The sequence below is a fragment of the Erythrolamprus reginae genome, chromosome 5, assembly GCF_031021105.1.
Source record: "Erythrolamprus reginae isolate rEryReg1 chromosome 5, rEryReg1.hap1, whole genome shotgun sequence".
NCBI classification, from domain to species: Eukaryota; Metazoa; Chordata; class Lepidosauria; order Squamata; family Dipsadidae; genus Erythrolamprus; species Erythrolamprus reginae.
In genome coordinates, this window is record NC_091954.1 from 71063061 (window position 1) to 71089192 (window position 26132).

General features: G+C 37.6%; 1 protein-coding gene across 3 annotated transcripts in view; it reads right to left on the reverse strand.

Moving 5' to 3' along the window:
- The window catches only part of INPP5D (inositol polyphosphate-5-phosphatase D), a 170738-nt gene that overhangs the window by 78839 nt on the left and 65767 nt on the right, over window positions 1-26132 (reverse strand). For all 3 annotated transcript variants that reach the window (XM_070753044.1, XM_070753045.1, XM_070753043.1), the window contains exon 3: window positions 20586-20649. In XM_070753044.1, the coding sequence (XP_070609145.1) occupies window positions 20586-20649 (64 nt within the window). The remainder of the gene's footprint in view (window positions 1-20585; window positions 20650-26132) is intronic.

Consider the following 26132-nt stretch of genomic DNA (forward strand, 5'->3'; position numbering starts at 1 on the left):
GATTTTCAACCAAATGAGCATGTTGAAGTGGATAGGACACTTAACAATACAGTGAAAGCACAGAAAACATAATTCTTTTTAAATATACCTTTCCACATATTTTCCGCCAGAGTTAAAGTTTTTAAATGATTTTACGTCTAAGCAGGAATTCTTATTAAGTGCTTCCTTTGGCTCCAAAAGCCCGTTCTTCATATTCTTCCTCTGTTTTTCCTCTGTCTACATTTCCCTTAATTTACTTGTAGATTGATCCCCAAAAGAGCTTTAAAGAATGGATAATTCAAACAGTGAGATGATAATAATAATAATAATAATAATAATAATAATAATAATAATAATAACAACTAATTTGGTTTAATTTATTAGTCACAGGTATTACTTTAAGATATGTATGCTGTACCAGTAAGGTGGTTCATTTTATTTCCTGGCTCTTTCATCCAGACCAATCAGATACCCCAGTCAGTCAGTATCAGATACTATGCTAAAACCCACAGGAACCAAACAGGTTGAATTCCAATCCAAGGAGAAAAATAACCTCTCATTGTCATTATTTGCTTGTTTATTCTCTCTCTCTCTCTCTCTCTCTCTCTCTCTCTCTCTCTCTCTCTCTCTCTCTCTCTCTCTCTCTCTCTATCTATCTATCTATCTATCTATCTATCTATCTATCTGACTTCTATACGACCCAGTCCTGTGGGACTCAGGGCAGCTTAAAAGGCATCCTGAAATTAGACAAGACTATCTGTACCAAGATCACAGCCATATCTAGTCTGTACACTTGTTTCATTTCATCAATGCAAATTTTGCATTCTCTCTCCTTCCCTCCTGGCAGTCTCAGCTTTAGTGGAGACCCTTTGACAGCTGTATGCAAACTAATTTCATTTTAATGCATGCCAGTTAGTATACATTCAAAGTGACCGTAAAATCTATTCTATTCTATTCTATTCTATTCTATTCTATTCTACTCTACTCTACTCTACTGCCAACTGCTTTTTTCTAGCCATTTAAAGAAAGGAAAGGTGATTGTGTTCTTTCAAAACTGGGGAATAACACAACTACCGGTTTTCTGACATAAGAGCCAGTCAATCTTTATGTACCAGAGCTGCATGTTAATCTTTTAGATTGTTCAGCACCACAGAAGGAAGCAGTGATACTGGATGAGCCTGGAAGGAAGATAACTGAACATTTAGCTCCTCTCCCCCATCCTTCTATGGGTTGAGATAGACAAAAGATGCTAAACAAGTTTTACTGCATTTTGATAAAAAAGTGGAAATTTGGATAGCCCCAACTTGGTAGCATGACCCTTGAGCATATAGGATAGAAAAAAGGATGCCAAGGTGCAGGTGTGTGCATATTCATGTGTGGAGGCTGTATGTTGCTTGTTATGGGCTAGATTAGGTGAAGTATCTCATCTACTGTACCTCTTTTGGTTTTAACTGGTTGGGAGTAGCAGCTGAAACGGTTGCATTGTCTTGGTGTCCTAGCAAACCATGCAGTTCTATATTTTAGCTGAACTTTAATTTATATCTGCAAGTGCAGATATTTACTGTTTCACAGTCCATCCCCCCATTGTCCCTTCCTCTCTATTTTTATTTTCCATTTTCAAATACTAACTGCTTCAATTCTTTGTAATTATGAAGCAGTCAGACAGAAACAACTTCCTCCTTTTTTCTTCACTTTTTAAAAAGATTTAAAATGATCTAATATCATGGAAACTGATGATAAAAAAAGACCACTAGCTTTTGGACCTAGAGATAACAAATTTACCAATTACAGTTTCACTCAGTTTTATTATTTCGTTTATTTATTTGAAACATTTTGTATAACATGTTAATCTATATGACTTTTAATTTTTTTACACCTTCACTGTTAGGTTTCACACAGACCATTACTGGAACTCAAAGGCTATCAGACAAATAATCTTAGTCATAGATGATGGACAGCTTTTTAAAGAAAATAAAACTTCTTCAAGTTTCTTATATTTATTCAAAAGATTTAGCCTCACCTCTTATATTGCAAGTGATATCTAGAACAGCTGAACTGATAGAATTAGCAAAGGACTGTGAACTAGAATAGTTTATAAACATCAAAGGAGCTTCAAATTCCTCTACATAGAGATACTGTGAATTTTTTTTAAAAGGTGCTTTTTCTTTTTCATGACACAATGCATGGTACTTTGAAAAAAACAGAAAGGACCATAAAATTATCATTCTATATCATTGATAAATTGTACAATTCTACAATTTGATAGAAAATAGAAACAGAAAATAGCCATCATATGATTAAATATATAAAAATATAGCTGTAAAAATTCTGACTTTTATAAAAGACTATCAAGGATCTGATAATTTCAGATTATTGGTAGATTTTGAAAATGAAGAAATGGCTACAGTGGCTTCTCTGGATCCAGGTTAAATTTTGGGAAATGCTATGAAAAAAATGATTGCCATATTTTATTTTTAATAAGGTATTTTTATTATTATTTAATGATTTGAGAGCTCTCTTCTGGAAGTTGTAAAGCAATAGCACGAATATTTTGAACATAAAAGAAACAGTAATAAATAAAACATTAGGCAACAGAATGTCTTTTGTGTCTTTTGAGGAGAATTAGTTAAACATTTAAGGATCATTATTCCTAGGAAAATATTCTTGGGAGATCTGAATACTTCCAATTGTAAAGTGTAGCTACAGTAATGGTAATATGAACAGATGGTTGAAAATATATATGAAGCTATAGGAAGGTAAAAAGGCTACGAATATGAATATTTCCTCATAGCTAATATGTATTCTGAGAAGGATGTTAATTTTACGTTGTTATTATAAACCTGTTGTTAAATTATAGATTAATTGTGATGGAAGGGTCAAAGCGTCTCCCTTTTAAATTTATAACTTATTTATCAATGTTTAGTTTTAAATTATATCATTGGATAAGGTAAGAGGTACAAAGGTAAGAGTAACAGGTTGTCCATAAAGAATGTGAAATCAGGAAAGAGAGCAGAGTTGGGGTAGCGCAACACTGCAAGCTACTTCAGGTAACTACTAGCTGTAGTTCAGCAGTTCAAATCTCACCAATATGCTGATTCTGTAAACCACTTAGAGAGGGCTGTAAAAGCACAATGAAGTGGTATATACCTCTAAATGCTATTGCTATTGCTATGATGGTTGCAGATATAAGGTTAGGAAAAAGCCCTCCAACATAATTCCATTTTTAACTTTTTTCTTTAAAAAAAATAGTGTTGGTTGCTTCTGCAAAGACTTAGGGGTGGGGAAATAGAGAAAAGGTGCATTGAGTTGTCTATTACTTTCTATTCTATTATTTGTTCTATTATTTTAATGGGAATGCCTGGCCTCAGGTTCTTTGTATTTGACCTTAAATTATTTATCTCCTTGTTTTTAATCACCTAATTTCTTGTTTGTTTCTCTGCTGAATAACGTCTTGTAAACTTTTGACAATAATTGAGTAAATTTAATTTTAGTACTTTTTTAAAAAAAAATGATGTTCTTTCTCAAAAGGGGATGAACTGTGGCTTCCCCGTTCATTCCGATATGTTTCCAAGTGACTTGGAAATATTAAAAAAAAAGATTGTGCCTGAGATCTTTGATTGATAGAATTAGATTGATTGATAGAATATCTGCTTGCTAAACTAGTTGACTATTCATGCTCCTTCCCATAATAGCTGCACTTTTCCTAAGGAGTGAATTTTGGTGACTGAAAACATCAAAGTGAAACCTGATTGATCCAGCATTTGCTCAGGCATGCCCATAAGCAGGACATAATCACAATAGCAGCTTCTGTCTTACAGCCGTCCAGCAATGGCATTTCACTGTATAGTACAGTACTGAATAATTGTCACAATTAGGAACTGATGACATTATTCCCTATTGATTTGTCTAATCTCCTTTTTAAAAGGCTTGACTATCATCTGAGCCATGTTTATGCTTATTTTTTCCCCCACCTGGGTCATAAACACCAAGGTTCTGCAACAGAGCAATAAACAAATAAATTCCAATTTAATAACAATTGGTGGAATCCAATGGAACCCCTCCTTTTGTCGGTATTTTCAATCAGAAAAAAAGAAGGAGAGCACACCTGTGTTATATTGCGCTGTTCTGTGTAACTTAGGATATTACATCATTTTGACTCATCATGTCAATAAAATTTCAGATAGAACTGTCACTCCATCCAAATCTATTGTGATGAGAAATGCAATTAACCCTCCTTCTCTAATACTTCCATCTTTGCTATTTATCAGCCTGTGGACAAAGTGGGTAGGGATTATAGATTTCATAAACCCAAACAAGAGAATCTGAAGAAGGCTGCACAGTCCTGAGATTAAAATCAGGTATAAAACAAGGATGAAATTAATCTTGGGAAAAAATACGTTATAGAAAAACATATTAAAGAATGCGACAATATCCAATCAACATATACATATACACTTATACACACTTGGGTTTGGCTTTATGATTTTTTTTTTAATAAAATGAGGAACAGAAATAGAAACAAGCAGTTTGCGCAGAAGTGAGAAATAACCACAGAAAACAGTCTGGAATGCCAGCTGAAGTCTATAAAAGTCACTATCAGAAGATGAAAGGCAGCTTCTTCTTTTCTTTCTATTATGGATTTGGCACATAAATGGTTCAGTAATACTAACAGTAAGTCTGTGAGTTTAACATTAATCAGGCTTCCAAAATAAAAATCTATGAACTGTTCTACTGTGGTCCTTTAGGTCAAATAGATCTAAGACTTTAAAGATCCACATTTATCACTTGACAATTGCTAAGGAAACAGCTGGATAAACCATGAAAAGAGAGGGTAAAAGTGTCACGGACAAGAGAGATTTGACGGGAGGTAGAGTAGTAGATAAGTGATTTAGGTACTTTTCATCAGTTAAAGCTGGTAATGCATAATTTATAGTCCAATAAAATAGCCAGCCTATTTTATCTAATGCTACAGTGAATGAGTCTAGTGCATTGTTCCTAACAGGAGGCTGTGATTTTGATTCTAGGTAGCAGCAGGTATTTATTTCTCTGGGCGCAAAGAGAAAATATCTATGGTGACCTCCACATAGGTATCAGGAAGGGCATCCAGCTCAGCTCCATTCAGTCACCCCAGCTCCACGTCAAATGCAAGACATTACATGGGTTGTTAAAAGGGGAAAAAAATCAGTGTCCCTGTTGTGGTTGGCTCTGGCCCAGCTCCTGCCCCAGGGAATGGGGAGGTGGATGCAGGGGAAAATTCAACATGTCACAGGCTTGTGTTATTGCCGACAGAATCAGTTCAGAGTTTAGTTTCCTCGGACGAAGAAGAAGGTGGGAGTGACTCGGCAGAGGAGGGCTTGGCACACAGCCAAGGCAGTCAATCTTCCTTATCTTCCCTTGATTCAGATGATGACATTTTGGACCCACGCAAGCGTAGAATTATGCATAGAAGAGACTAAGTAAGAACATATTACAGGAAATAAGTGAGGCTACCTGTGTTTGGGTGGGGCTCCAGTAATTAGGGCTGCTGCTATAAATAGCAGCATGTGGGTTTGGCCGTTGTGGAAGAATATCTGATCGGAGTTCATCAGGAATCCTGTGTTTTCTGGACTTTGTTGCTTTTTCACGCCGTGGAAAACAAAGCAGAGCAACGTGTGTGTGTGTCTCACTTCGTTGGAAGAAGAAGGGGTGTGAAGTTTCTTCACAGCTGCTAGCTAAGTACTTAGTGACTGCTTAAGGGAAATTGTACAGATTACAGGGTTGTTTTGGGAAGAGTGCTCTTTGCACTACAAAAAGAGTACGTTGTTTATTTTGAATTTTGTGATAAAGAACATTGTTTTGATTTTTCAAACGTGTGTGTGTCTGAAATTTGTACCCTTGAATTTTCGGGAGGCTCCTATTAGGGAGCCCCACAGAACAGTCCCTAGGGTTTCTCCTGGTAGAATTAGATAAAAAGCAGCAGCTAAATGTTAAAGAGCTAGGCACAAGAAAAACACATATGTATAGTACTTAACAAAATATATTAATTCCTTCCTTATTTCTTTAAAATATATAATTCAAAGTATATATTTTATCTTTTTCACATTTATAATCTAGGACCAGGATATCAGCAGATACGTTGTGTCTTCTGCTCATAGTATGTATTACGTTGCAATAAAGAAAGCCAACTGCAGCTATTTAAATGTTTACTTTTTTCTTACTGGCATGGAATGAGAAAGAACCTAAAGCTGAAACCCCTAAGGTGAAACAAACATTTTTCTTATCGCTATTCTGGAATTAGTTTAGTAGCTTCTGTGAAATTGATGGAGAACAAATCCTGTATAAAATGGCTAGAATAGAGCCACATTGGCAGATTTTCATGAAATTTATTTTAATCTTCCCTAAAGACAAACTCAAGTAGTAGTGCACAATTTCCCTGGGAAAAATTTATGCTAAGTCTCTTCTGACTTGACTTACAACTTTGCTTCAATAATCCCCCCCAATGAAAAGGGGTGAAATTTAATTAGCTTCCCCTCCCCCCATTACACTTATTAGAGAGATTTTTATTGTTACAGAACTTGCCAAGAGCTTGTAGAGTTGGACAGAGAGTTTTGTTCTTTGTCAGCATTTCAGATTTACGGAAATGATGGAAGACCATTGTGAATCTATTTTAAATTACTTTTAGTCTCTCCCAAAACATAAACTTTTACATTTCCTTCTGAATAAAGAACACTAGAAAAATATGGCTATAGCAATTGCTTCAAAAAGAGGGTTTGGAATGTAACTGAAATTACAATTATGAAGGATAATCATCCTAATATGACTTTGAAAGCTCTAAGCAACATGCAGAATAATATATTGATAAATACAGTAGCTTTAATCTAAATCATATATATGATAAAAATAAAACATATTAGAAAATTTACCTCTAAATTGCAAGGGCTGTTTTCATAAAACAATGTTTTGACTGAATTACTTAAGATCAATAGAAGAATCAGGTAGCAATACTTCTACATACAAACATTTTATAAATTTAGAGTTTGTATAGTCCACACTCAGACTCACCACTTTATGGGACAAAAAGCCATATGCCCTTGCTGTAAGTTATGAAATGTTCAGAGCATTATATTATCAGTACACACCAGTTACATTTAAATTGGTGTCCAGGAGATGAATTATGATGCAAATTAACACACAAAATATCAGAGTTAGCCTACTAGTGCTACTCTTTTGAAAGAAAACAAGTGAATTATTTGAAATGCATACATTAGGGATCTTTGTATTCCTATTCTAAGTATAAAGACCATTTGGTAACTTTTTCCACTCTCAAAACCTGTTTTGATCTACAGATTAGTTTATGGTGCTTTGCTAGCCATCAAGACAATCTGTATTTTTTAAAAATAGGAACATTTAATGTTTACCTTCGTCAACACAGTGTCGTTCAGATGTGTTGAACTATAAATGCCATCACTGGACAAAACCGCTATGGAAGGACCACTCAATCTATGACATGCTTACCCAAATCCATGTTTTTCAGAATAAAGATTAGAAAAGTAAGCTTTTTCTTATTTGTTATCATTTGTTATATAGATTCCTATTATTACAGATTAAAATGGCAACAAATCCATTATACCTGCCATAGGAATGGTGAAGTTTGAAGTTTGTTTCAGGGAAGCAACAGCTATAGCGACGGTGCCAACCTACTATCTCTCAACAACAAATCGACATCCCAAGCACCACCAACCAAGAATAGAAAAGCAAGCCCCTTACTTTCCCAATCCAATACAAAACCAATCTCAAATACAAAACCAATCTCAAATGCAAGCTAATCAATGCAAGAAGCATAGTTAACAAGTTGTCTGAATTCCTACTACTACTAGACACTGATACCTTTGACATTATTTTTGTCTGTAAAACATGGCTAAAGGCATCTTATCCCGACTCCATCATCACATCAAGAAACTATCTTGTCTTGTGGTCCGACGTGAATCCCACAGAAGAGGCAGAGTAGCTATATTCTACAAAAAGTCACTAAACCTAAAAAACATCCAAGTTGCACATGATCTCGCTCTCCCTGAAACCATCGTCTGTGATCTATCCCTAAATGCCACACTTTGCTTCTTACTTTGGTACAGAGCCCCTGACTACAACATCACCCATGTGAACAACTCACTACTAATGCAGGCAGCCTCCTGCCCATACCCCCTTATCTTCTTTGGTGACCTCAACCTACCCCACATTAACTGGACCCTAAATGAATGCACTACAGAATCCATCCATACAACACTTTATAATGCTGTTATCAGTTTGGGACTCGACCAACTAGTAACAGACAATACTAGACTCAACAGCTGCCTAGATCTCATATTCTGCAACAGCAAAAGTGCAATTTATGGACTACAAATAAAAGAACTATTTTCCAACAGTGACCACAGCATGATTATTCAGCCTCAACCTATGCCATTCCAAGATTCACCCTAAAAATGCGACACCCAAGTACAATTTTTAAAAAGCCAACTATGAACCCATAGATGCTGATTTCTCAACTCTTGACTAGTAAATCTCACTATGCCACATCACATGCAAAGTCATGGAATCAATCATAAACCAATCAATTACCCTCCACCTGGAAACTAACAACCTAATCTCTAACAAACAATTTGGTTTCAGAAAAAAATTATCTTGCAACCTGCAACTCCTTCACTGCAAAAACATATGAACTACACATCTCGATCAGAGAAAATCAATAGATGCAATCTATATTGACTTCTATAAAACCTTTGACTCAGTGGTTCATGACAAACTACTTCTAAAACTCAAATCCTATTGCATCTTAGGATCCCTACTTAGTTGAATAACTGTGTTCCTATCAAACAGACAACGTTGTCAAGATAGGGAGTGCCATATCTAATCTTGTTCTGTTCTTAAGAGTAGTGTACCCAAAGGCAGCATACTTGGACCAACACTCTTCATACTCTATATAAATGACCTTTGTGGTCACATTACAAGCAATCTGGAGGGAATTAGGATCTGGGGATAGCAACTTTGGATTGCCATTACTGACAGAACAGATGTATGTTTGATTCGTGTACCCCAATGTTTCCCAAACTTTTGACATATGTGTACCCCTTCTATAATTTTCATAACAATTAGTCAAAAAAATTTGATGTATTTTAATAACAATCAAAATATATTTGTTTTTTCTTTTTTTGGTACATACACAAAATAATAATAAACAAAAAATAAAATCATTCATAATAAAATATAAATAAAAGTTATATTATAAATAACATTTATTTGGATCAATGAGAAGGATGAAATTGTGTTGAGATGACAGATCATCATAATTTGGTTCCCTGGTTGTTAATTTTAATCTGAGATGTGGTTCCACATCCAATAGTCTGTTCCTTTTTTTCGACTTAATGTCTACAAATGCTGAAAAAAGCAACTTCACATAAATATAAAGTTAGAAAAGGCAAGATGTATTTCAGAACTTTTTCTGAATGCGTACCCCCACCAAACTCTTCCCATACCCCTGGGGGTATGCGTACCACACTTTGGGAAACACTTGTGTACCCCAAGGCAGCGTACGTGGACCAACACTCTTCATCCTCTATATAAATTACCTTTGCGATCACATTACAAGCAATCTGGAGGGAATTATGAGATTTAGGATCTGGGGATAGCAATTTTGGATTGCCATTACTGAAAGAACAGATGTATGTTTGGTTCGTGGCAGTGGTGAAACTTTCTGTTCACATACTGGGGATGGAAAACTACCATCCCACCAGCAGTTTCACTTCCTGCCAGCAGAGAATAGTGGAAGGTAAAGTCTTCACACGAAGCTTGAAAGTTATATATCAACACTGGAAGTACTTTAACATCTTAAAGATGTGTTTCATTCCATACAAGCATTTAGATCTCAGAAATAAAAGCAGGGTTCTTGACAGGTCCTTTAAAACTTTTCTTCAGGTAAAAGCCTTGCATCAACATTATCTTAAACTCTTCTATAAACATACTGCTGTAATCCTATAACCTTAGAAAGACTTGCAGCTGGGGAAAAAGAGCTTCTTCCCAAAATACAAGCCAGCCATAAATTAGACTATTTTTAAAAATCTATGCAGAGAAAAGGAAAGCAGAATGGGGATGACAAGGAGTGTGATGTAGGCTGGAATGTCTGACAGCAAACTGTTCATAACTTGTCTCAAGATTAGCTGTTCCTGAAAAACATATATTTTAAAAAACCTGCTATTCACATTATATAAGGGAAGTCAACACAAAACATTGTACTACTGACAATTTAAAGATATTTTATATTTCACTCTTAACTACTGTAACTGTGGAAATAAAAGAAAATTATGAAAGGATGGTAGGAAAAAAGCATGGGTTAAGATTAGAAAATGGAAATATTCCTCAACATACTTCAGGCTTATGTTATCCAGATGGGTAAATTAATATTCATTTTCTTAACTTATTTACCCTACAGAAGTATAACCAGAAATTTGAAAGAGGTTGAAAAAAAAATTAAATGGATGAAAGTCAGTACCATAGGCAATGATATCGAAGGGAAATTATCTACCAGTGTAAATACTACAGTATTGTAATTACATGATATTTTTACCTGATTTAATGCTCTGTATTTAACAGTCTTATATATCAAATAGATTCTGTATCAAATGAAGTGAGCCAATAGAGCTGTTTAGTCTTGAAAATGCTAATTCAAAGCCACTCTTACTTGGGAGCTTTTGTTTGACATGATAACAACTGTTATCCATCAGTGTTGGTATCCTTATGTTTTTTCAATTATAATCATCATTTTCATGATAGCTTATAAAATTCATCACCTGTTACAATCATTTGTATTTTCAAATTCCCCGTGAATTTAGCATTACAAACAATAATTAATCTCTTAAATCTTTTAAAAATAATTTTAAATTGCTTCCTACTGTGATATCTATCCACAAAGAACTTGAGACATGCAGGGGACATGACAGATATTTGCTTTTAAAGCAGATGCTTTGTTAGTATGACAAGATTTGATTTCACTTGTCTCTGAAAATCTTCTAGTTTCCCAGCGTTACCAGGAAAAATAAGTCTGTCCTGTATATGTCAATGGTAATCACCTAAATTGTGTTAAAAGCAGACTATAATTAAATATCACATAGTATTTTCTCTTTCCAACAACTATTGGCAAAAGATTGGCTTTATCCTTCTTTGTATTTCTTATGTTCAATTCTGTAACTGGAAAGACCATTGTGTTAAATATTTTCTGCACACTGGTATGCATTAGCTAGAGCATAAAACAAATGAAGGAAGCCATGTTATACTGAGCAACATAATTCTGCATCAGACTTTTCCAACATAATTTCCAAATATGTGGAACTACAACTACCATAATTCTCAGCCAAGTATTCAAGCCAATAATAAACACTATGGATGGCATAAGTTACATAAGTGTTTTATAAAATGGGAGAAAGCTAATCTGCATGAACAAAAAGTGCATTTTAAAATTCTATTTAATAGTTAAACTTACAATTCTCTATCCCCTTTCATTAGTTGATCTCCAAGTGATTTAAAATATAAACAATAAAATACAATTGGTATTATACACCCGCTCAGCTTGTATATTTCAGCAGAATGTTAAGAACACTTGTTGGCATGGGTGTCACGATAAAGTATTTATGCATATGATTTAGGAATGTCCGGTATTGCAGAACCTTTGGAAAAAAGTGCAAGAGGACACCAATAGGATGTTAAACATACATTGGGCAATTACAAAGGAAGGGGATATATTAGTCAAAAGGAACAAGATGGGAAATTTAGAGAAATAAAAGAAGCAGTGATAGAAAGTGCTCAAGCGGTAATCATCCTAGGTTGGAAGGATGCAACAAAATGGACAATACAAAATTGGTATTGGTAAATGGTGGATCATATTCAGTTTGAGATCATGGATAAGAGGATGAATTCGGCCAATGAAACTGAGTTGTGGGAACTGATGGGATGATGGGAAAAGGTAAGAGGATATGTGGTCAGTAGAATTCGAGACCAAGCTATAAAGAATAAATTAGAATTACTTTATAATATGTTAAAAGATATATTGCTCTTGAGTTAAAGTGGTATATAGAAAATACGCCCCCATTTTGGCGGAGGGATATGAATGCTGTCTGGTGGTGGGCACATTGATCACTGAGCACATTGTTTTATGTTGTGTGAATGTTTTCTTGTAATTTTTTTTTAAAAACCCAATAAAATACAATTAAAGCAATAGCAAAAGGTAGATATGAATTAATGAAACAATTAGAACCAACATTTAGAAGTATAAATAAAGGTATCATAAATATAATTAAATCAATTGTCAATACGACTGAAATCTGATTAACTTGATAATTAAATATATTGTTTAATATCAGTATATTAGTTGGCATTTTAAAGATTTAAAATAAGATCCTAAAAGATCTTGTGGAGGAAAGAGGCAGGGAATATGTTCATAGTTCTTTTTTTCTAGAATCTCCCTGCTTAATCTATAATAGAGAAAAGGGCCATGGGAATTATTCGCTAAGAGACAAGAATATGTGGAAAGAGCTAGTCCTTCAGTTATCTGAGAGATATATTATGCACCTATTTAAAAAGCCAAAATACCTTTTAGCTTCACTGAAAGTAATAGTACTGTTTACTGGACGCAGTAAGCCAACTACTACCTGTGTGATAAGAAAACATAATCACACCACTCACTTGGAGCTTCACAAGGTCAACAAGGATTCTGGTTATTGGGCTGCTTTTCAGACTATGCATCACTTTCCTATTATATGCAGTCCTGGTCTCAGAGGCAAAGCAAAATGAAGAATGAGCAGATGTTCAAAACAAGCCCATGGTTTTGTCTTCTTGCACACAACCCTAATGTCTTGAGATCAATTAGTGATGAAGAACAAAATGAAAATACTTCTTTGCTAAAATATTGCATAGCAACAATGAATGAAGGGCTAATGGCTAATGCTAAATAAAATAATTTGTTTCAGGATATAAGTATGAGAGCCATTCAACCTGTGTTAGTTACTTCTCTTATGTAACCTTGGATTACAAATTATGTTTTCTTCCTCTAGATATCATGATGCAAACAAAGGGCCCTGCTATAAAAGCTAAAAAAAATAGCCTTGAACATCACATAAAAAGTATTAAGGAGATAATGAGGTCTTAAAGAAGTTAAAAATAATTGTGCATAATTTTAAAACAGGCAAACTAATTGGAAGTAGGAACAGATACACACATATAAATTTAACACTCTAACTGCAAAAATGTTCTAGGGTTCACATAAAAGACCCCCTCCCCTGACAGTCTGGGAACTTCTTACTCCATAAGTTGTGGAGTTAGAAGTCTTATCATTAGCTATATTTACTGGGAAAGCTTGGAACTGAAATTCAGGTGCAGGTTTTTCACCCAACTGTAGAATAACGCTTCTTCTCTGTTCTGGTTAGCTCTGGCCCAGCTCCTGCCCCAAGGACTGTGGATGTGGGGGAGACATCCACATGCTGCAGGCCTGTTTTGCCCCCGGTGGAATCTGATGATGAAGGCTCCTCTGACCAAGAAGACATGAGTGACAGGGCGGAGGAGAGTGTGGCAGACAGCTCAGAAGGAGATCAATTATCTAGCTCCTCCTTGGATTCAGAACAAGAGTTAATGATACAGCCACGCATGCGGAGAGCGATGCATAGGCAGCAACAACTGAGAGATTATTATCAAAGAAAATGAGGCCACCTGTGGTTGGGTGGGGCTGTTGTAATTAGTGAGGCTACTATAAATAGCAGCCTGTGGGTTTGGCCATTGTGGAGGATTATCTGATCATTGTGTTTCGTGACTGCTTTACTGACTTTGACCTTTTGTGTGCTGATTTTCCCCCGCTTTGAAACTAAACCAGAGCAAAGTGTGTTTCGCTTTGTGAAAGAAGAAGGACTGTGAATTGCCTCACAGCTGCAAGCTAAGTATCACAGAACTGATAAGGGACTTGTACAAATTACCAGTTTGTTTGGAGACCAGTGCTCTTTGCTATACAAAAAGAGGGCTTGGTTTAAGTGAATTTTCATTATAAAGAACATTGTTTTGAATTTTCAAACGTGTGTGTGTCTGAAATTTGTACCTGTGAATTTTTGGGAGGAGTGTACCAGAGAGCCCGACAGAACATTCTCTGTCCTCAGAATCTAAATATAATGACTTCCACTGTCCTAGGCTAATAAGTAACTCAGTCCTACTCAGAGCACCAAAGCAAGAGAACAAGATTTTTGGAAACCCAACATTTTGGGCCCAGATACAGGTAACAATTTATTTAGTGATCATTTGAAGTTACAACAGCACTGAAAAAAGTGACTTCTTACTATTTTTCACACAATGACTATTGCAACTTGATCAAAATTTGGAACCTGGCAACTGGCCGGCAATGTGATTACCATTGGTAGACTTCCCAGCTGTTTCCAACAAGCAAAGTCAATGAGGGCAGCCAGATTCTCACAAGTTGCTTAACAACTGCAGCAATTCACTTAACAACTGTGAGAAAAAAAGGTTGTAAAATGAGGAACAACTTAACAACTGCTCCGCTTAGCAATGTAAGTTTTTGCAAAAGTTTTGTTTGTCAGTTGAAGACTACCTGTAAAGGATTTAAGATTAATTTCTCAAATAACTTTAGTGCAAAGATCCCGTGTCACTGTGGTAACCAAATATACACAGACAGATCAGCCGCAAATAATTTCTATATATTTAGAATTATTGACCTCACAAGTCTATCTCTGTTAAAAAAAAATTAGTATTATCAAAACACTGGTATTTTTTTCCAAAACACTTCTGCTTGGTTGGCACATAAAGATGAATATCTTTATAATCATATACAGCATCACATCTCAATGCACACTGTGTTCGTGTGAAATAAGCAGGATGGGTATGAAAAGTCCCTTGTGTGTTGCATTTAGGACTTACAGTAGAAATCTGCACCAAACCATAGTACAATGCTGCAGCAATATAAGGAATGAGCATTTATACTGCTTACAGTCTGGTAACTAGTAACCCTGCAGTTTTGCAGAAATAAACGTTTCAAACTACAGTATTGTATGGTTATTCAGAGTTGCTTACCTGTTTAGATGTAAACTGAAAAACATATTTTTTTGCTCTATATGTCTTCCTCTTGCCCAAGAGCAAAAGACAACATTAATAAAACACCGGAAAGCAAATATTGCTACTTTATAACCCTTATTAGTGGGGATATACAGTAGCTGGATTGAGATAAACATGTAACTGGTTTAATTGCTTTACAGAAATACAGTGCGGGGGAGAAAAAAACCCCAGAATAGAAGTTAAGTAGAATAGCAAGAACAGGATAGAAAAAGTCCTATAAGAGGTACAGGCAAGCCAGATGTTATATTAGAAAAAAATTGCTGTAGAGTGATAGCTGTTAATGACATCCAAGAGCCATTAATGCCATATGTTGGTTATGACCTATAAAGCCCTTCATGGCACCGGACCAGATTATCTCAGGGACCGCCTTCTGCTGCACGAATCCCAGCGACCAGTTAGGTCCCACAGAGTGGGCCTTCTCCGGGTCCCATCAAATAAACAATGTCGTTTGGCGGGACCCAGGGGAAGAGCCTTCTCTGTGGCGGCCCCAGCCCTCTGGAACCAACTCCCCCCAGAGATTAGAATTGCCCCCACCCTCCTCGCCTTTCGTAAGCTTCTTAAAATCCACCTCTGCCGTCAGGCATAGGGGAATTGATATTCTTTCCCCCTTAGGCTTTTACAATTTATGCATGGTATGTTTTGTATGTATGTTTGGTTTTATAATAAGGGTTTTTAATTGTTTTACTATTGGATTGTCACATGTTGTTTTATCACTGTTGTTAGCCGCCCCGAGTCCACGGAGAGGGGTGGCATACAAATCCAATAAATAAATAAATAAATAAATAAATAAAATAAAATAAATAAATAAATAAATAAATAAATATGAGACAAATGTTTTAGAAGCCTGTTTCATTTACTCTATCTATCTATCTATCTATCTATCTATCTATCTATCTATCTATCTATTCATTAATTCATTCATTTTGTCAAACACGTATTAGATAGTACATACAGTATGTATAAACACGATTTGAATACATGAAATGAATATGAATAAAAATAAAAGTGTACATTAGGACAGGAAAAGTAGGCACGGTAGTGTGCTTATGCACGCCCCTTCCAAACGTCTTAGAATTGGGGTGAGGTCAAAAGTAGACAGTCCAAGATTAAAATTTTAGGAGTTTGGTGATGAAACCACAGACTTGGGTAGTGCATTTCAGGCATTGACCATTCTGTCACAGAAGTCATATTTTCTGTGATTGAATTTGGAACAGTTAACGTTAAGTTTGTACCTATTGTGTTCTCATGTATTGTTGTGGTTGAAACTGAAGAAGTCATTGACAGGTAGGACATTGTAGCAGATAATTTTATGAACTATGCATAGGTCATGCCGAAGGCAGCATAGTTCTAAATTGTTTAAGCCCAGAATTTCAAGTCTGGTGGCATAAGGTATTATATAGCAAGCAGAGGAGGACTCTTCCTGTGAAATATTTCTGGACATATTCAATTGTATTAATGTCTGATATGCAGTGTGGGTTCCAGACAGATGAGCTGTATTCAAGAATTGGCCTAGCAAATGTTTTGTATGCTTTGGGTAGTAGTATAATATTACTGGAGAAGAAGCTATGTGAATATTTGGTTTACAATTCTTAATGCCTTTTTGGTGATGTTGTTACAGTGGGCTTTGGCACTTAGATCCTTAGATATGAGTATTCCAAGGTCCTTTATTGAGCAAGGGTCATCTACAAGGTCATGTGCACTCAGTTTGTATTTTGTGTTCTGATTCTTTTGGCCAATGTGTTAGACAGAGCATTTGTTGGTTGAGATTTGGAGTTGCCAATGTGTTTGAACATTCTGACACAAAGTCAAAGTCCTTTTGAAGGATAACAGCATAGTCAGTGATGTTAAGTAGCTTTACATAATCAGTGAAGAGAACGCAGTTGCTTATAATATGATTTCAAAGGTCATTTATGTAAAGTATAAAGAGTGTTGGTTCTAGAACACTACATTGGTGAACACAGCTATTAACAGATGCAGGATTTGATAGGGCATTTCCTATTTTGACCACTTGTCTGTTGGACAGGAATGCAGCAATCCAATTATGTAGGGATCCATAGATGCCATAGGATTTTAGTTTTAGAAGTAGTTTGTTGTGTACCACTGAATCAAAGGCTTTACAGAAGTCTATGTAAATTGCATTGCTTTGCCCTGATCGAGTTTTGTAGTTCATATGTTTTTGCAACGTAGAAGTTGTAGATTACAGGATAATTTTTTTCTGAAATCAGGTTGTTTGTTAGAAAATACAGTGACTGTTTGTTTCTAAATGGAGGATAATGGATTGATTTCATGAGTTTGCAGGTGACTCAGCATAAAAAGATTGGTCTGTAATTTTCAACTAGGCTGAAGTCTCTCTTCTCTAAGATATGGATGACTGTGGCTAGTGACCATAAGTTGGGTAAAGAGCTGGTCCTGAAAGATTTTTCAAAGATTATGAAAATACTGGGATATTAAAATTAATAAAATTGTTCACCAAATAATTTCCAAACAGCAGCATCTAATGGACGGAGAAGGGAGATAAAAGTAGCACAATACTAATACAAGGGAAGACCAGGGGTGGGTTCTTGTTTTCTCCACTGCCCAGTTTACTTAGTGGCATGCCATGGGGTCATATGCACATAAGCAATGCTAAAAATGCAGCTTCTGTGCGTGCCAAAAACAAAACGGCACTGCCTGCGGCACATCTGAGAGAGCCTGTTCAGGGACATGGCAGGCCTGGGTCGCTGGAATTGCCAAGTTTACCGGTTCCATAGAACCAGTCCAAACAGCGAGGAACCAACCTCTGGGAAGCACCACCCTTTCTGTTTATGCATTGTGAATTTTGTGCAGGTCTGAAAGAAGTGGAGTTTCCATCTCAATGTGGCACAGATTTCATGAATTGGGCAACGGCAATGGATTGTGCAGATCACTCCACTGCCAAAAACCCCCCTCTTCAAAAATTGTTGAGGGTGAGGAAGGAAAAGCAGTCGGATATTACTCACCCCCATACCCTGAGACTGTGTTTGATACAACACCTATCTTAGCACTAGCTGAAAAAATCGGCTCTATTCTGTTGTGGTTAGCTCTGGCCCGGCTCCTGCCCCAAGGACTGTGGATGTGGGGGAGACATCCACATGCTGCAGGCCTGTTTTGCCCCTGGTGGAATCTGATGATGAAGGCTCCTCTGACCAAGAAGACATGAGTGACAGGGAGGAGGAGTGTGGCAGACAGCTCAGAAGGAGCTCAATTATCTAGCTCCTCCTTGGATTCAGGACAAGAGTTAATGATACAGCCACGCATGCGGAGAGCGATACATAGGCAACAACAACTGAGAGATTATTATCAAAGAAAATGAGGCCACCTGTGGTTGGGTGGGGCTGTGGTGATTAGTGAGGCTGCTATAAATTGCAGCCTGTGGGTTTGGCCATTGTGGAGGATTATCTGATCCTTGTGTTTCATGACTGCTTTACTGACTTTGACCTTTTGTGTGCTGATTTTTCCCCGCTTTGAAACTAAACCAGAGCAAAGTGTGTTTCACTTTGTGAAAGAAGAAGGACTGTGAATTGCCTCACAGCTGCAAGCTAAATATCACAGAACTGATAAGGGACTTGTACAAATTACCAGTTTGTTTGGAGATGAGTGTTCTTTGCTATACAAAAAGAGGGCTTAGGTTAAGTGAATTTTCCTTATAAAGAACATTGTTTGAATTTTCAAACGTGTGTGTGTCTGAAATTTGTACCTGTGAATTTTTGGGAGGAATCTACCAGAGAGCCTGACAGAACATATTCTGAGCTGGAAAAAAATATAACGGAAAGGAGAACCACATCACCGTTGTTTAGATGTTGACTGAAAGTTAACTTAGGGAAAGGATAGCTGAGATACTGCAGCTCTTTATGTTGGCTATATTCATAAAGAGAAACTCAAGATACTTTCAGTCGTCCAAACAAGAGAACAGAAAAGGAGGCAGAATCTGGTTAGCTTGGAAGAAGGCAGAAACTGATCCTTGTGCTTCTCTAAACAGACTTTCAGTATCAAAACCAATGCTTGTAAGTGTTGTGGAACAGGTGCCTGTTTTGTATATAAGCCTTTATTTTGCGGAAAGAAAGTTACGGTAAGTTTCTTTTCTGACTTCAGATAAGAGAGCAGACGCAGGAAAAGAGGCTTCCATATTTAGCATTCAATTTGGGATTACCTTTTTTTTTTACAAACAATATAATTTTAGAAAAATATACCTGGAATAAATTGTTTTATATATAAATAATATATGAATGATTGAGTAAAATTATTATTATTATTATTATTATTATTATTTATTGGATTTGTATGCCGCCCCTCTCCACAGACTCGGGGCGGCTAACAACAGCAGTAAAACAGTACAACAAAATCCAATACTAAAAAACAGTTAAAAACCCATTATATAAAAACCAATCATACATACTAACATACCATACATAAAATTGTGAAGGCCTAGGGGGAAAGTGTATCTTAGTTCCCCCATGCCTGGCGGCAGAGGTGGGTTTTAAGCAGCCTACGAAAGGTAAGGAGGGTGGGGGCAATTCTAATCTCTGGGGGGAGTTGGTTCCAGAGGGTCGGGGCCGCCACAGAGAAGGCTCTTCCTCTGGGTCCCGCCAAGCGACATTGTTTGGTTGACGGGACCCAGAGACGACCTAACTGGTCGCTGGGATTCGTGCGGCAGAAGGCGGTCCCTGAGATGTACAAGTATGTATTTGCTTCAATATTGTAACATCTAAAGGTATATGCCTACTGCCTGACTGCACTGTTCACCCAGTCTCAAAATGGGTGAACAGTGCAGTCAGGCAGTAGGGAAAGCAAGTAGGATGCTTGGCTGCATAGCTAGAGGTATAACAAGCAGGAAGAGGGAGATTATGATCCCGCTATATAGAATGCTGGTGAGACCACATTTGGAATACTGTGTTCAGTTCTGGAGACCTCACCTACAAAAAGATATTGACAAAATTGAACGGGTCCAAAGACGGGCTACAAGAATGGTGGAAGGTCTTAAGTATAAAACGTATCAGGAAAGACTTAATGAACTCAATCTGTATAGTCTGGAGGACAGAAGGAAAAGGGGGGACATGATCGAAACATTTAAATATATTAAAGGGTTAAATAAGGTCCAGGAGGGAAGTGTTTTTAATAGGAAAGTGAACACAAGAACAAGGGGACACAATCTGAGGTTAGTTGGGGGAAAGATCAAAAGCAACATGAGAAAATATTATTTTACTGAAAGAGTAGTAGATCCTTGGAACAAACTTCCAGCAGACGTGGTAGATAAATCCACAGTAACTGAATTTAAACATGCCTGGGATAAACATATATCCATCCTAAGATAAAATACAGAAAATAGTATAAGGGCAGACTAGATGGACCATGGGGTCTTTTTCTGCCGTCAGACTTCTATGTTTCTATGTTTCTATGATTTATGTATGGATTGTTTAAAAAGATATTTTGCAAAAATAATAATAACTTGGGCTTACCTGGATCACTAGTTTATTTTCTTTATTTGGTAGAATCCTGTAGGTATATACACAGTTCCGATACCTGGAATAAATGAGGAGAAAACCTTACAATGGTTCAGAAAAAAAAATAACGTCATCTTGGGAAAACATCCAATGCTCCCAACAGTGCTCAGATTTTTTTATAAACTTTATATCTACCCTAGCTTTCCATATAAAAGGGTTTCTTTTCTGTCAGTTCTCAGACACTATACTTTTAGTTCTATCTTGCCAATAGCAGTCTACTGCTAAAGGCTTTTGCCTTTTAAAAACTCCTCTTTTTGTTGGAAAAAAAAAGCTTGTCAACCTTCTTTCTTTCCACAGTATAAGATAAGCTAGAATGTTTCAGTACACCATTATAGTATTTTGGTCTGAAAAGCTTTCAATCTTGATACGGTATTTATTTCCATTTTTTCCTTACACACTTGTAAAAATAAATCTGAAGATTCATATTAATATTTTTTTTCCAAGAACATTATTTTTTAAAGAACAGAAATTCCCAAAGTTTAATGGATTCATATGATGAATTTAAAGCTTGTTTAAAATTTTTTTAAATCAAAATATTTTTAATATCAGAAAATACACACAAAATGGTTTCTGGCGATAACGTCACACCGATGCAGACCAAGCCTACAGGGCTCTGTTTAGCTTGAATGAATTTTCATGATTTTTGTGGCCTTTAGGCAAGGTTTGTTCTTTGGGGGTAACACCAGTGGAGAAGGGATACAAAAGCAAACTATGTACACTGATACAGAACGCTGTAAAATGAAAATGATTTTATATGATATGTCTTGTTATGTTACGTTATGTTGTTTTTGCTTTTGTGGTTATTTTAATGTTTTAAAAGCTAAAACTGTTTAATAAAAAACTATTTAAAAAAGAAAGTACACACAAAGCGTCTCTGCACATGTATATGTTGCTTTTTTTTCATTTCTGACCATAAAATATTTTCCAATCTTTTTAAGAGCGGTTGTCAAATTAAACAATCAAAGAGTGCTTGGAAAACTATTACCATACAGTGAAAATCGGCTGACAAAGCCATTTTTCAGTCGTCTATAAAGGAAGAGAAAGTAGTTGCTTCTGGTTGCATATACACACCCTGAGTCACAGAATCATCACTGTACCATTGTATATCTGTGGCTCCACGGTGTGCATAATTATGGCACATGCATTCGAATCCTTTACAACCATGAAACCGAGCAGAGCTCTTGACACAAATGGTTTGGCTTTCTCTGGCTGGACTGGATTCACGCTTTTATCCAATTAATAACTCGGTTGGAGAGTGTGCTGATGCTTCAGCTGCTTAAGCCAATTGTGCACTGAATAAATGCCAAAGGTGCACTGAATAAATGCAAAAATGACATATATTGGGGTTCAAACTGCCAGATTTGCAATCTGCATTTTTAGTTAAAGTTGCTGAAGATTCATTGATTGCATTTCCACCAGTGGGTTACCATGACTGTTTATTAAATTCAAAGTTAATAATGCCACAGGATTCCTCACCAAAAGCTGCTTTTGGCTTGTTTCTTTGGGACCTATTATGCCAAGTGCCAATGATTTCCACTTATTTGTAGCCATACACACACACACAAAAATGTCCCCTTCATGGATTGATTTAGTATTCATTTTTCTGATAAACATAGAATATATCCCTAACAAGATAGTCTAGATAACTTTTTAAAGTATCCTAATGTGTGGATATTTTTAGTATTAAATATTAGTAAATATTTTGTTTATTAATATTTTTAATAATGTAGTAATATTAGAAGAATAATTTAGTAATATTGGTAAAAGTGCTACACTCAATTTGCCAGCAAATTTGGAACACTAAATAGTGGCCAGAGAATTGGAAAAGTTCGATTTATATTCCAATTCCAAAGAAAGGCAATGCCAAAGAATGTTCAAATTATTGCACCATTCCACTCATTTCACATGCTAATAAAGTTATGCCTAAAATCCTACAAGCTAGTCTCCAGCAGAATGTGGATCGAGAACTACCAGAAGTACAGACAGGATTTTGAAGAAGCAGAGGAACTAGAGATCAAATTGCCAACATACCTGGACATCTACAGAAGCGATGGGGAAAAAGTAAGTGCAAGTCTGATCTAACATTTGTAAGAGCTCATATTAAGACTTACAAAGTGGCGCTCAAGGCGACAAGATGCGTGTATCGTGCTGCCTTGATTGCATTAGCGGAATCTCACCTGGCTGCTCTGTTTAGGGTGATTTGCTCCCTCCTTATCCGGGGGGGTGGGGTTAGGGAGCCCTTGCAGAGCAGTGCCAAGGAATTTAACACATTTTCCGCTGATAAAATTGCTTGGATCCGGATGGACATTGACTCCGATTGGATAGCAGAGTCGACTGACAGCGAGTCAGTCGAGGTGACTGGGGCCCATCCTTGTCCATCTGTCTGGGAGGAGTTTGATCTGGTGATACCTGATGAAGTGGACAAGGTAATTGGAGCTGTGCGTTCCACCACCTGTTTACTGGATCTGTGTCCCCCTTGGCTGGTTTTAGCCAGCAGAGAGGTGACACGGAGCTGGGTCCAGGAGATTGTCAATGCTTCTTTGGGAGGGGGTTCTTTCCAGCTTCCTACAAGGAGGCACTTGTGTGCCCCCTCCTCAAGAAGCCTTCCCTGGACCCAGCCATTCTTAACAACTATTGCCCAGGCTCCAAGCTTCCCTTTATGGGGAAGGTTGTTGAGAAGGTGGAGGCACTCAAGCTCCAGCAGTCCTTAGAAGAAGCCAATTATCTAGGCCCTCAACAGTCAGGATTCTGGCCTGGCTACAGCACAGAAAGTGCTTTGGTCGCACTGATGGATGATCTCTGGTGGGCCTGGGAAAGGGGTTTATCCTCTCTCCTGGTGCTTCTTGACCTCTCAGCGGCTTTCGATACCATCCACCATGGTATCCTTCTGCGCTGGCTGGAGGGGTTGGGAGTGGGAGGCACTGTTTTATGGTGGTTCTCCTCCTACCTCTCTGGTCGGTCGTAATCAGTGTTAGTGGGCGGGTCAGAGGTCGACCTCTAGGTCTCTCCCTTGTGGGGTGCCTCAGTGGTCGGTCGTCTTCCCCCTGCTATTCAATATCTACATGAAACGGCTGGGAGAGATTATTCCATAGGCATAGGGTGAGGTATCATCAGTATGTTGATGATACCCAGCTGTACATCTTCACCCCATGTCCAGTCGGTGAAGCAGTGGAAGTGATGTGCCAGTGCCTGGAGGCTGTTGGTGTCTGGATGGGTATCAACAGGCTCAGACTCAACCCTGACAAGACGGAGTGGCTGTGGGTTCTGCCTTCTAAGGACAATTCCATCTCTCCATCCATTATCCTGGAGGGGGAATCACTGACCCCTCAGAGAGGGTTTGTAACTTGGGCATCCTCCTCGATCCACAGCTAACATTGGAACAATGTCTCTCGGCTGTGGCGAGGAGGGCGTTTGCACAGGTTCCCTTGGTGCACCAGTTGTGTCCCTATTTGGACAGGGAGTCATTACTCAAAGTCGTTCATGCCCTGATCACCTCGAGGTTCAAGTACTCTCTACATGGGGCAACCTTTGAAAAGTGTTCAGAAAGTTCAGATCGTGCAGAATGTGGCCGCAAGAGCTATCGTGGGACTTCCTAGATTTGCCCACGTTTCGTCAACACTCCGCGGCCTGCACTGGCTGTCAATCAATTTCCAGTCACAATTCAAAGTGTTGGTTATGACCTATAAAGCCCTACATGGCATCGGACCGCCTTCTGCTGCACGAATCCCAGCGACTGATAAGGTCCCACAGAGTTGGCCTTCTCTGGGTCTCGTCGACTAAGCAATGTCGTCTGGCGGGCTCCAGGGGAAGAACCTTCTCTGTGGCGGCCCCGGCCCTCTGGAATCAGCTCCCCCTGGAGATTAGAATGGTTGCCATCCTCCTTGCCCTTTGCAAGTTACTTAACACCCACCTTTGTCACCAGGCATGGGGTAATTGAGATACCCTGAGCACATATAATTTTATAAATGGTATGATTGTATTGAATTGTTCTTAATGATGGGTTTTTAAAATGTTTTGTTTCTTTTTAAATATTGCATTTGTATATTGTTGTGATTGTTGTGAGCCGCTCTGAGTCTCCGGAGAGGGGCGGCATGCAAATCTAAATAATAATAATAATAATAATAATAATAATAATAATAATAATAATAATAATAATAGTTTTGTTTGTTGTTGTTGTTATTATTGTTGTTATTATTATCATTATCATTATTATTATTATTATTATTATTATTATCACAGAGAAAGCTAGGGAGTTCCAAAAAACCCATTTACTTCTGCTTCATTGACCTTCATTGCCGTGAAGTTCGGGTGAGTTCACCGAACCCGAACCCGAACGCGTCCTTTTCTGTAAAAATAAACAAGGAGGTGGGGAATTCCCCACCTCCTTTTGCTTCCTTTCATTTTTACAGAAAAGGATGCTGCAGTGGCGCTGCAAGCAAAAGTAGGTGGGGAATCCCATGATGGGATTCCCCACTCTCCTCCTGGGCAGCGGCGTTTCGCGGTGTTCAAGCGAATGCCGAACCCAAACCTGTACTTTACCCGAACTTTTAAAAAAGTTTGGGTTCGGTATGAGCCCGAACTTTGCAAGTTCGGTTCGCCCAACACTACCTAAAGCCTTTGATTGTGTGGATCATAACAAATTGTAGCAAGTTCTTAAAGAGATGGGAATACCAGACCATCTTATTTGTCTCTTGAGAAACCTATATGCGAGTCAAGAATCATCAGTGAGAACTGGACACGGAACCACTGATTGGGTCAAAATTGGGAAAGAAGTCTGGCAAGGCTGGGAAAGATTGAGGGCAAAAGAAGAAGGGGATGACAGAGAATGAAGTGGCTGGATGAAGTCACTGAAGGCGTGACCTTAAATGGACTCCAGAGGATAATAGAGAACAGGAAGTCGTGGAGGAATTCTGTCCATGGGGTCACGATGAGTAGGACATGACTTTTCAAACAAAACAATATATGAATGATACTACTTTTCTATTGCATTCATTAATAATCACATGTTGTAGTCTCTTTATTTTTACTTATAAATCTGAGTTAACTGTTCTTTATCTTAAATAATGATGCCTATGGTGCACCTGCGTGTCCATGCGCGATTTCACTACCTGCCCAGGTGCAGTAGCATAATTGCGCTGGACTCTGCTAGTACTCAGAGCCACGGGGCGAGCACACATCACAGTTCTATCTTAGCAGCCTACCTCTATGTGTCAGGATCTGATAGGGTTGAGCAGAAATGTCTAGAAATAAGGGAAAAGACTCTTTCCCCAAATGCCAACCGCACAGTTTGCAAAACATTAATTTGTACCATTGGTTTGAGGTGAACTTTTCATTTAATCAAGTGGTATTCCACAGCAGAGTTGTATCATACCATAATCATGTCTCATTCACAAAATTCTGAAAACTGCCTTTCGCTCCTAAAAGCCCTCTGTTTTGTAATCATATATGTTTCATAATCATATAAAGAGATTTTGCTTTTGGGGGTCATATCTTCACAGGCTA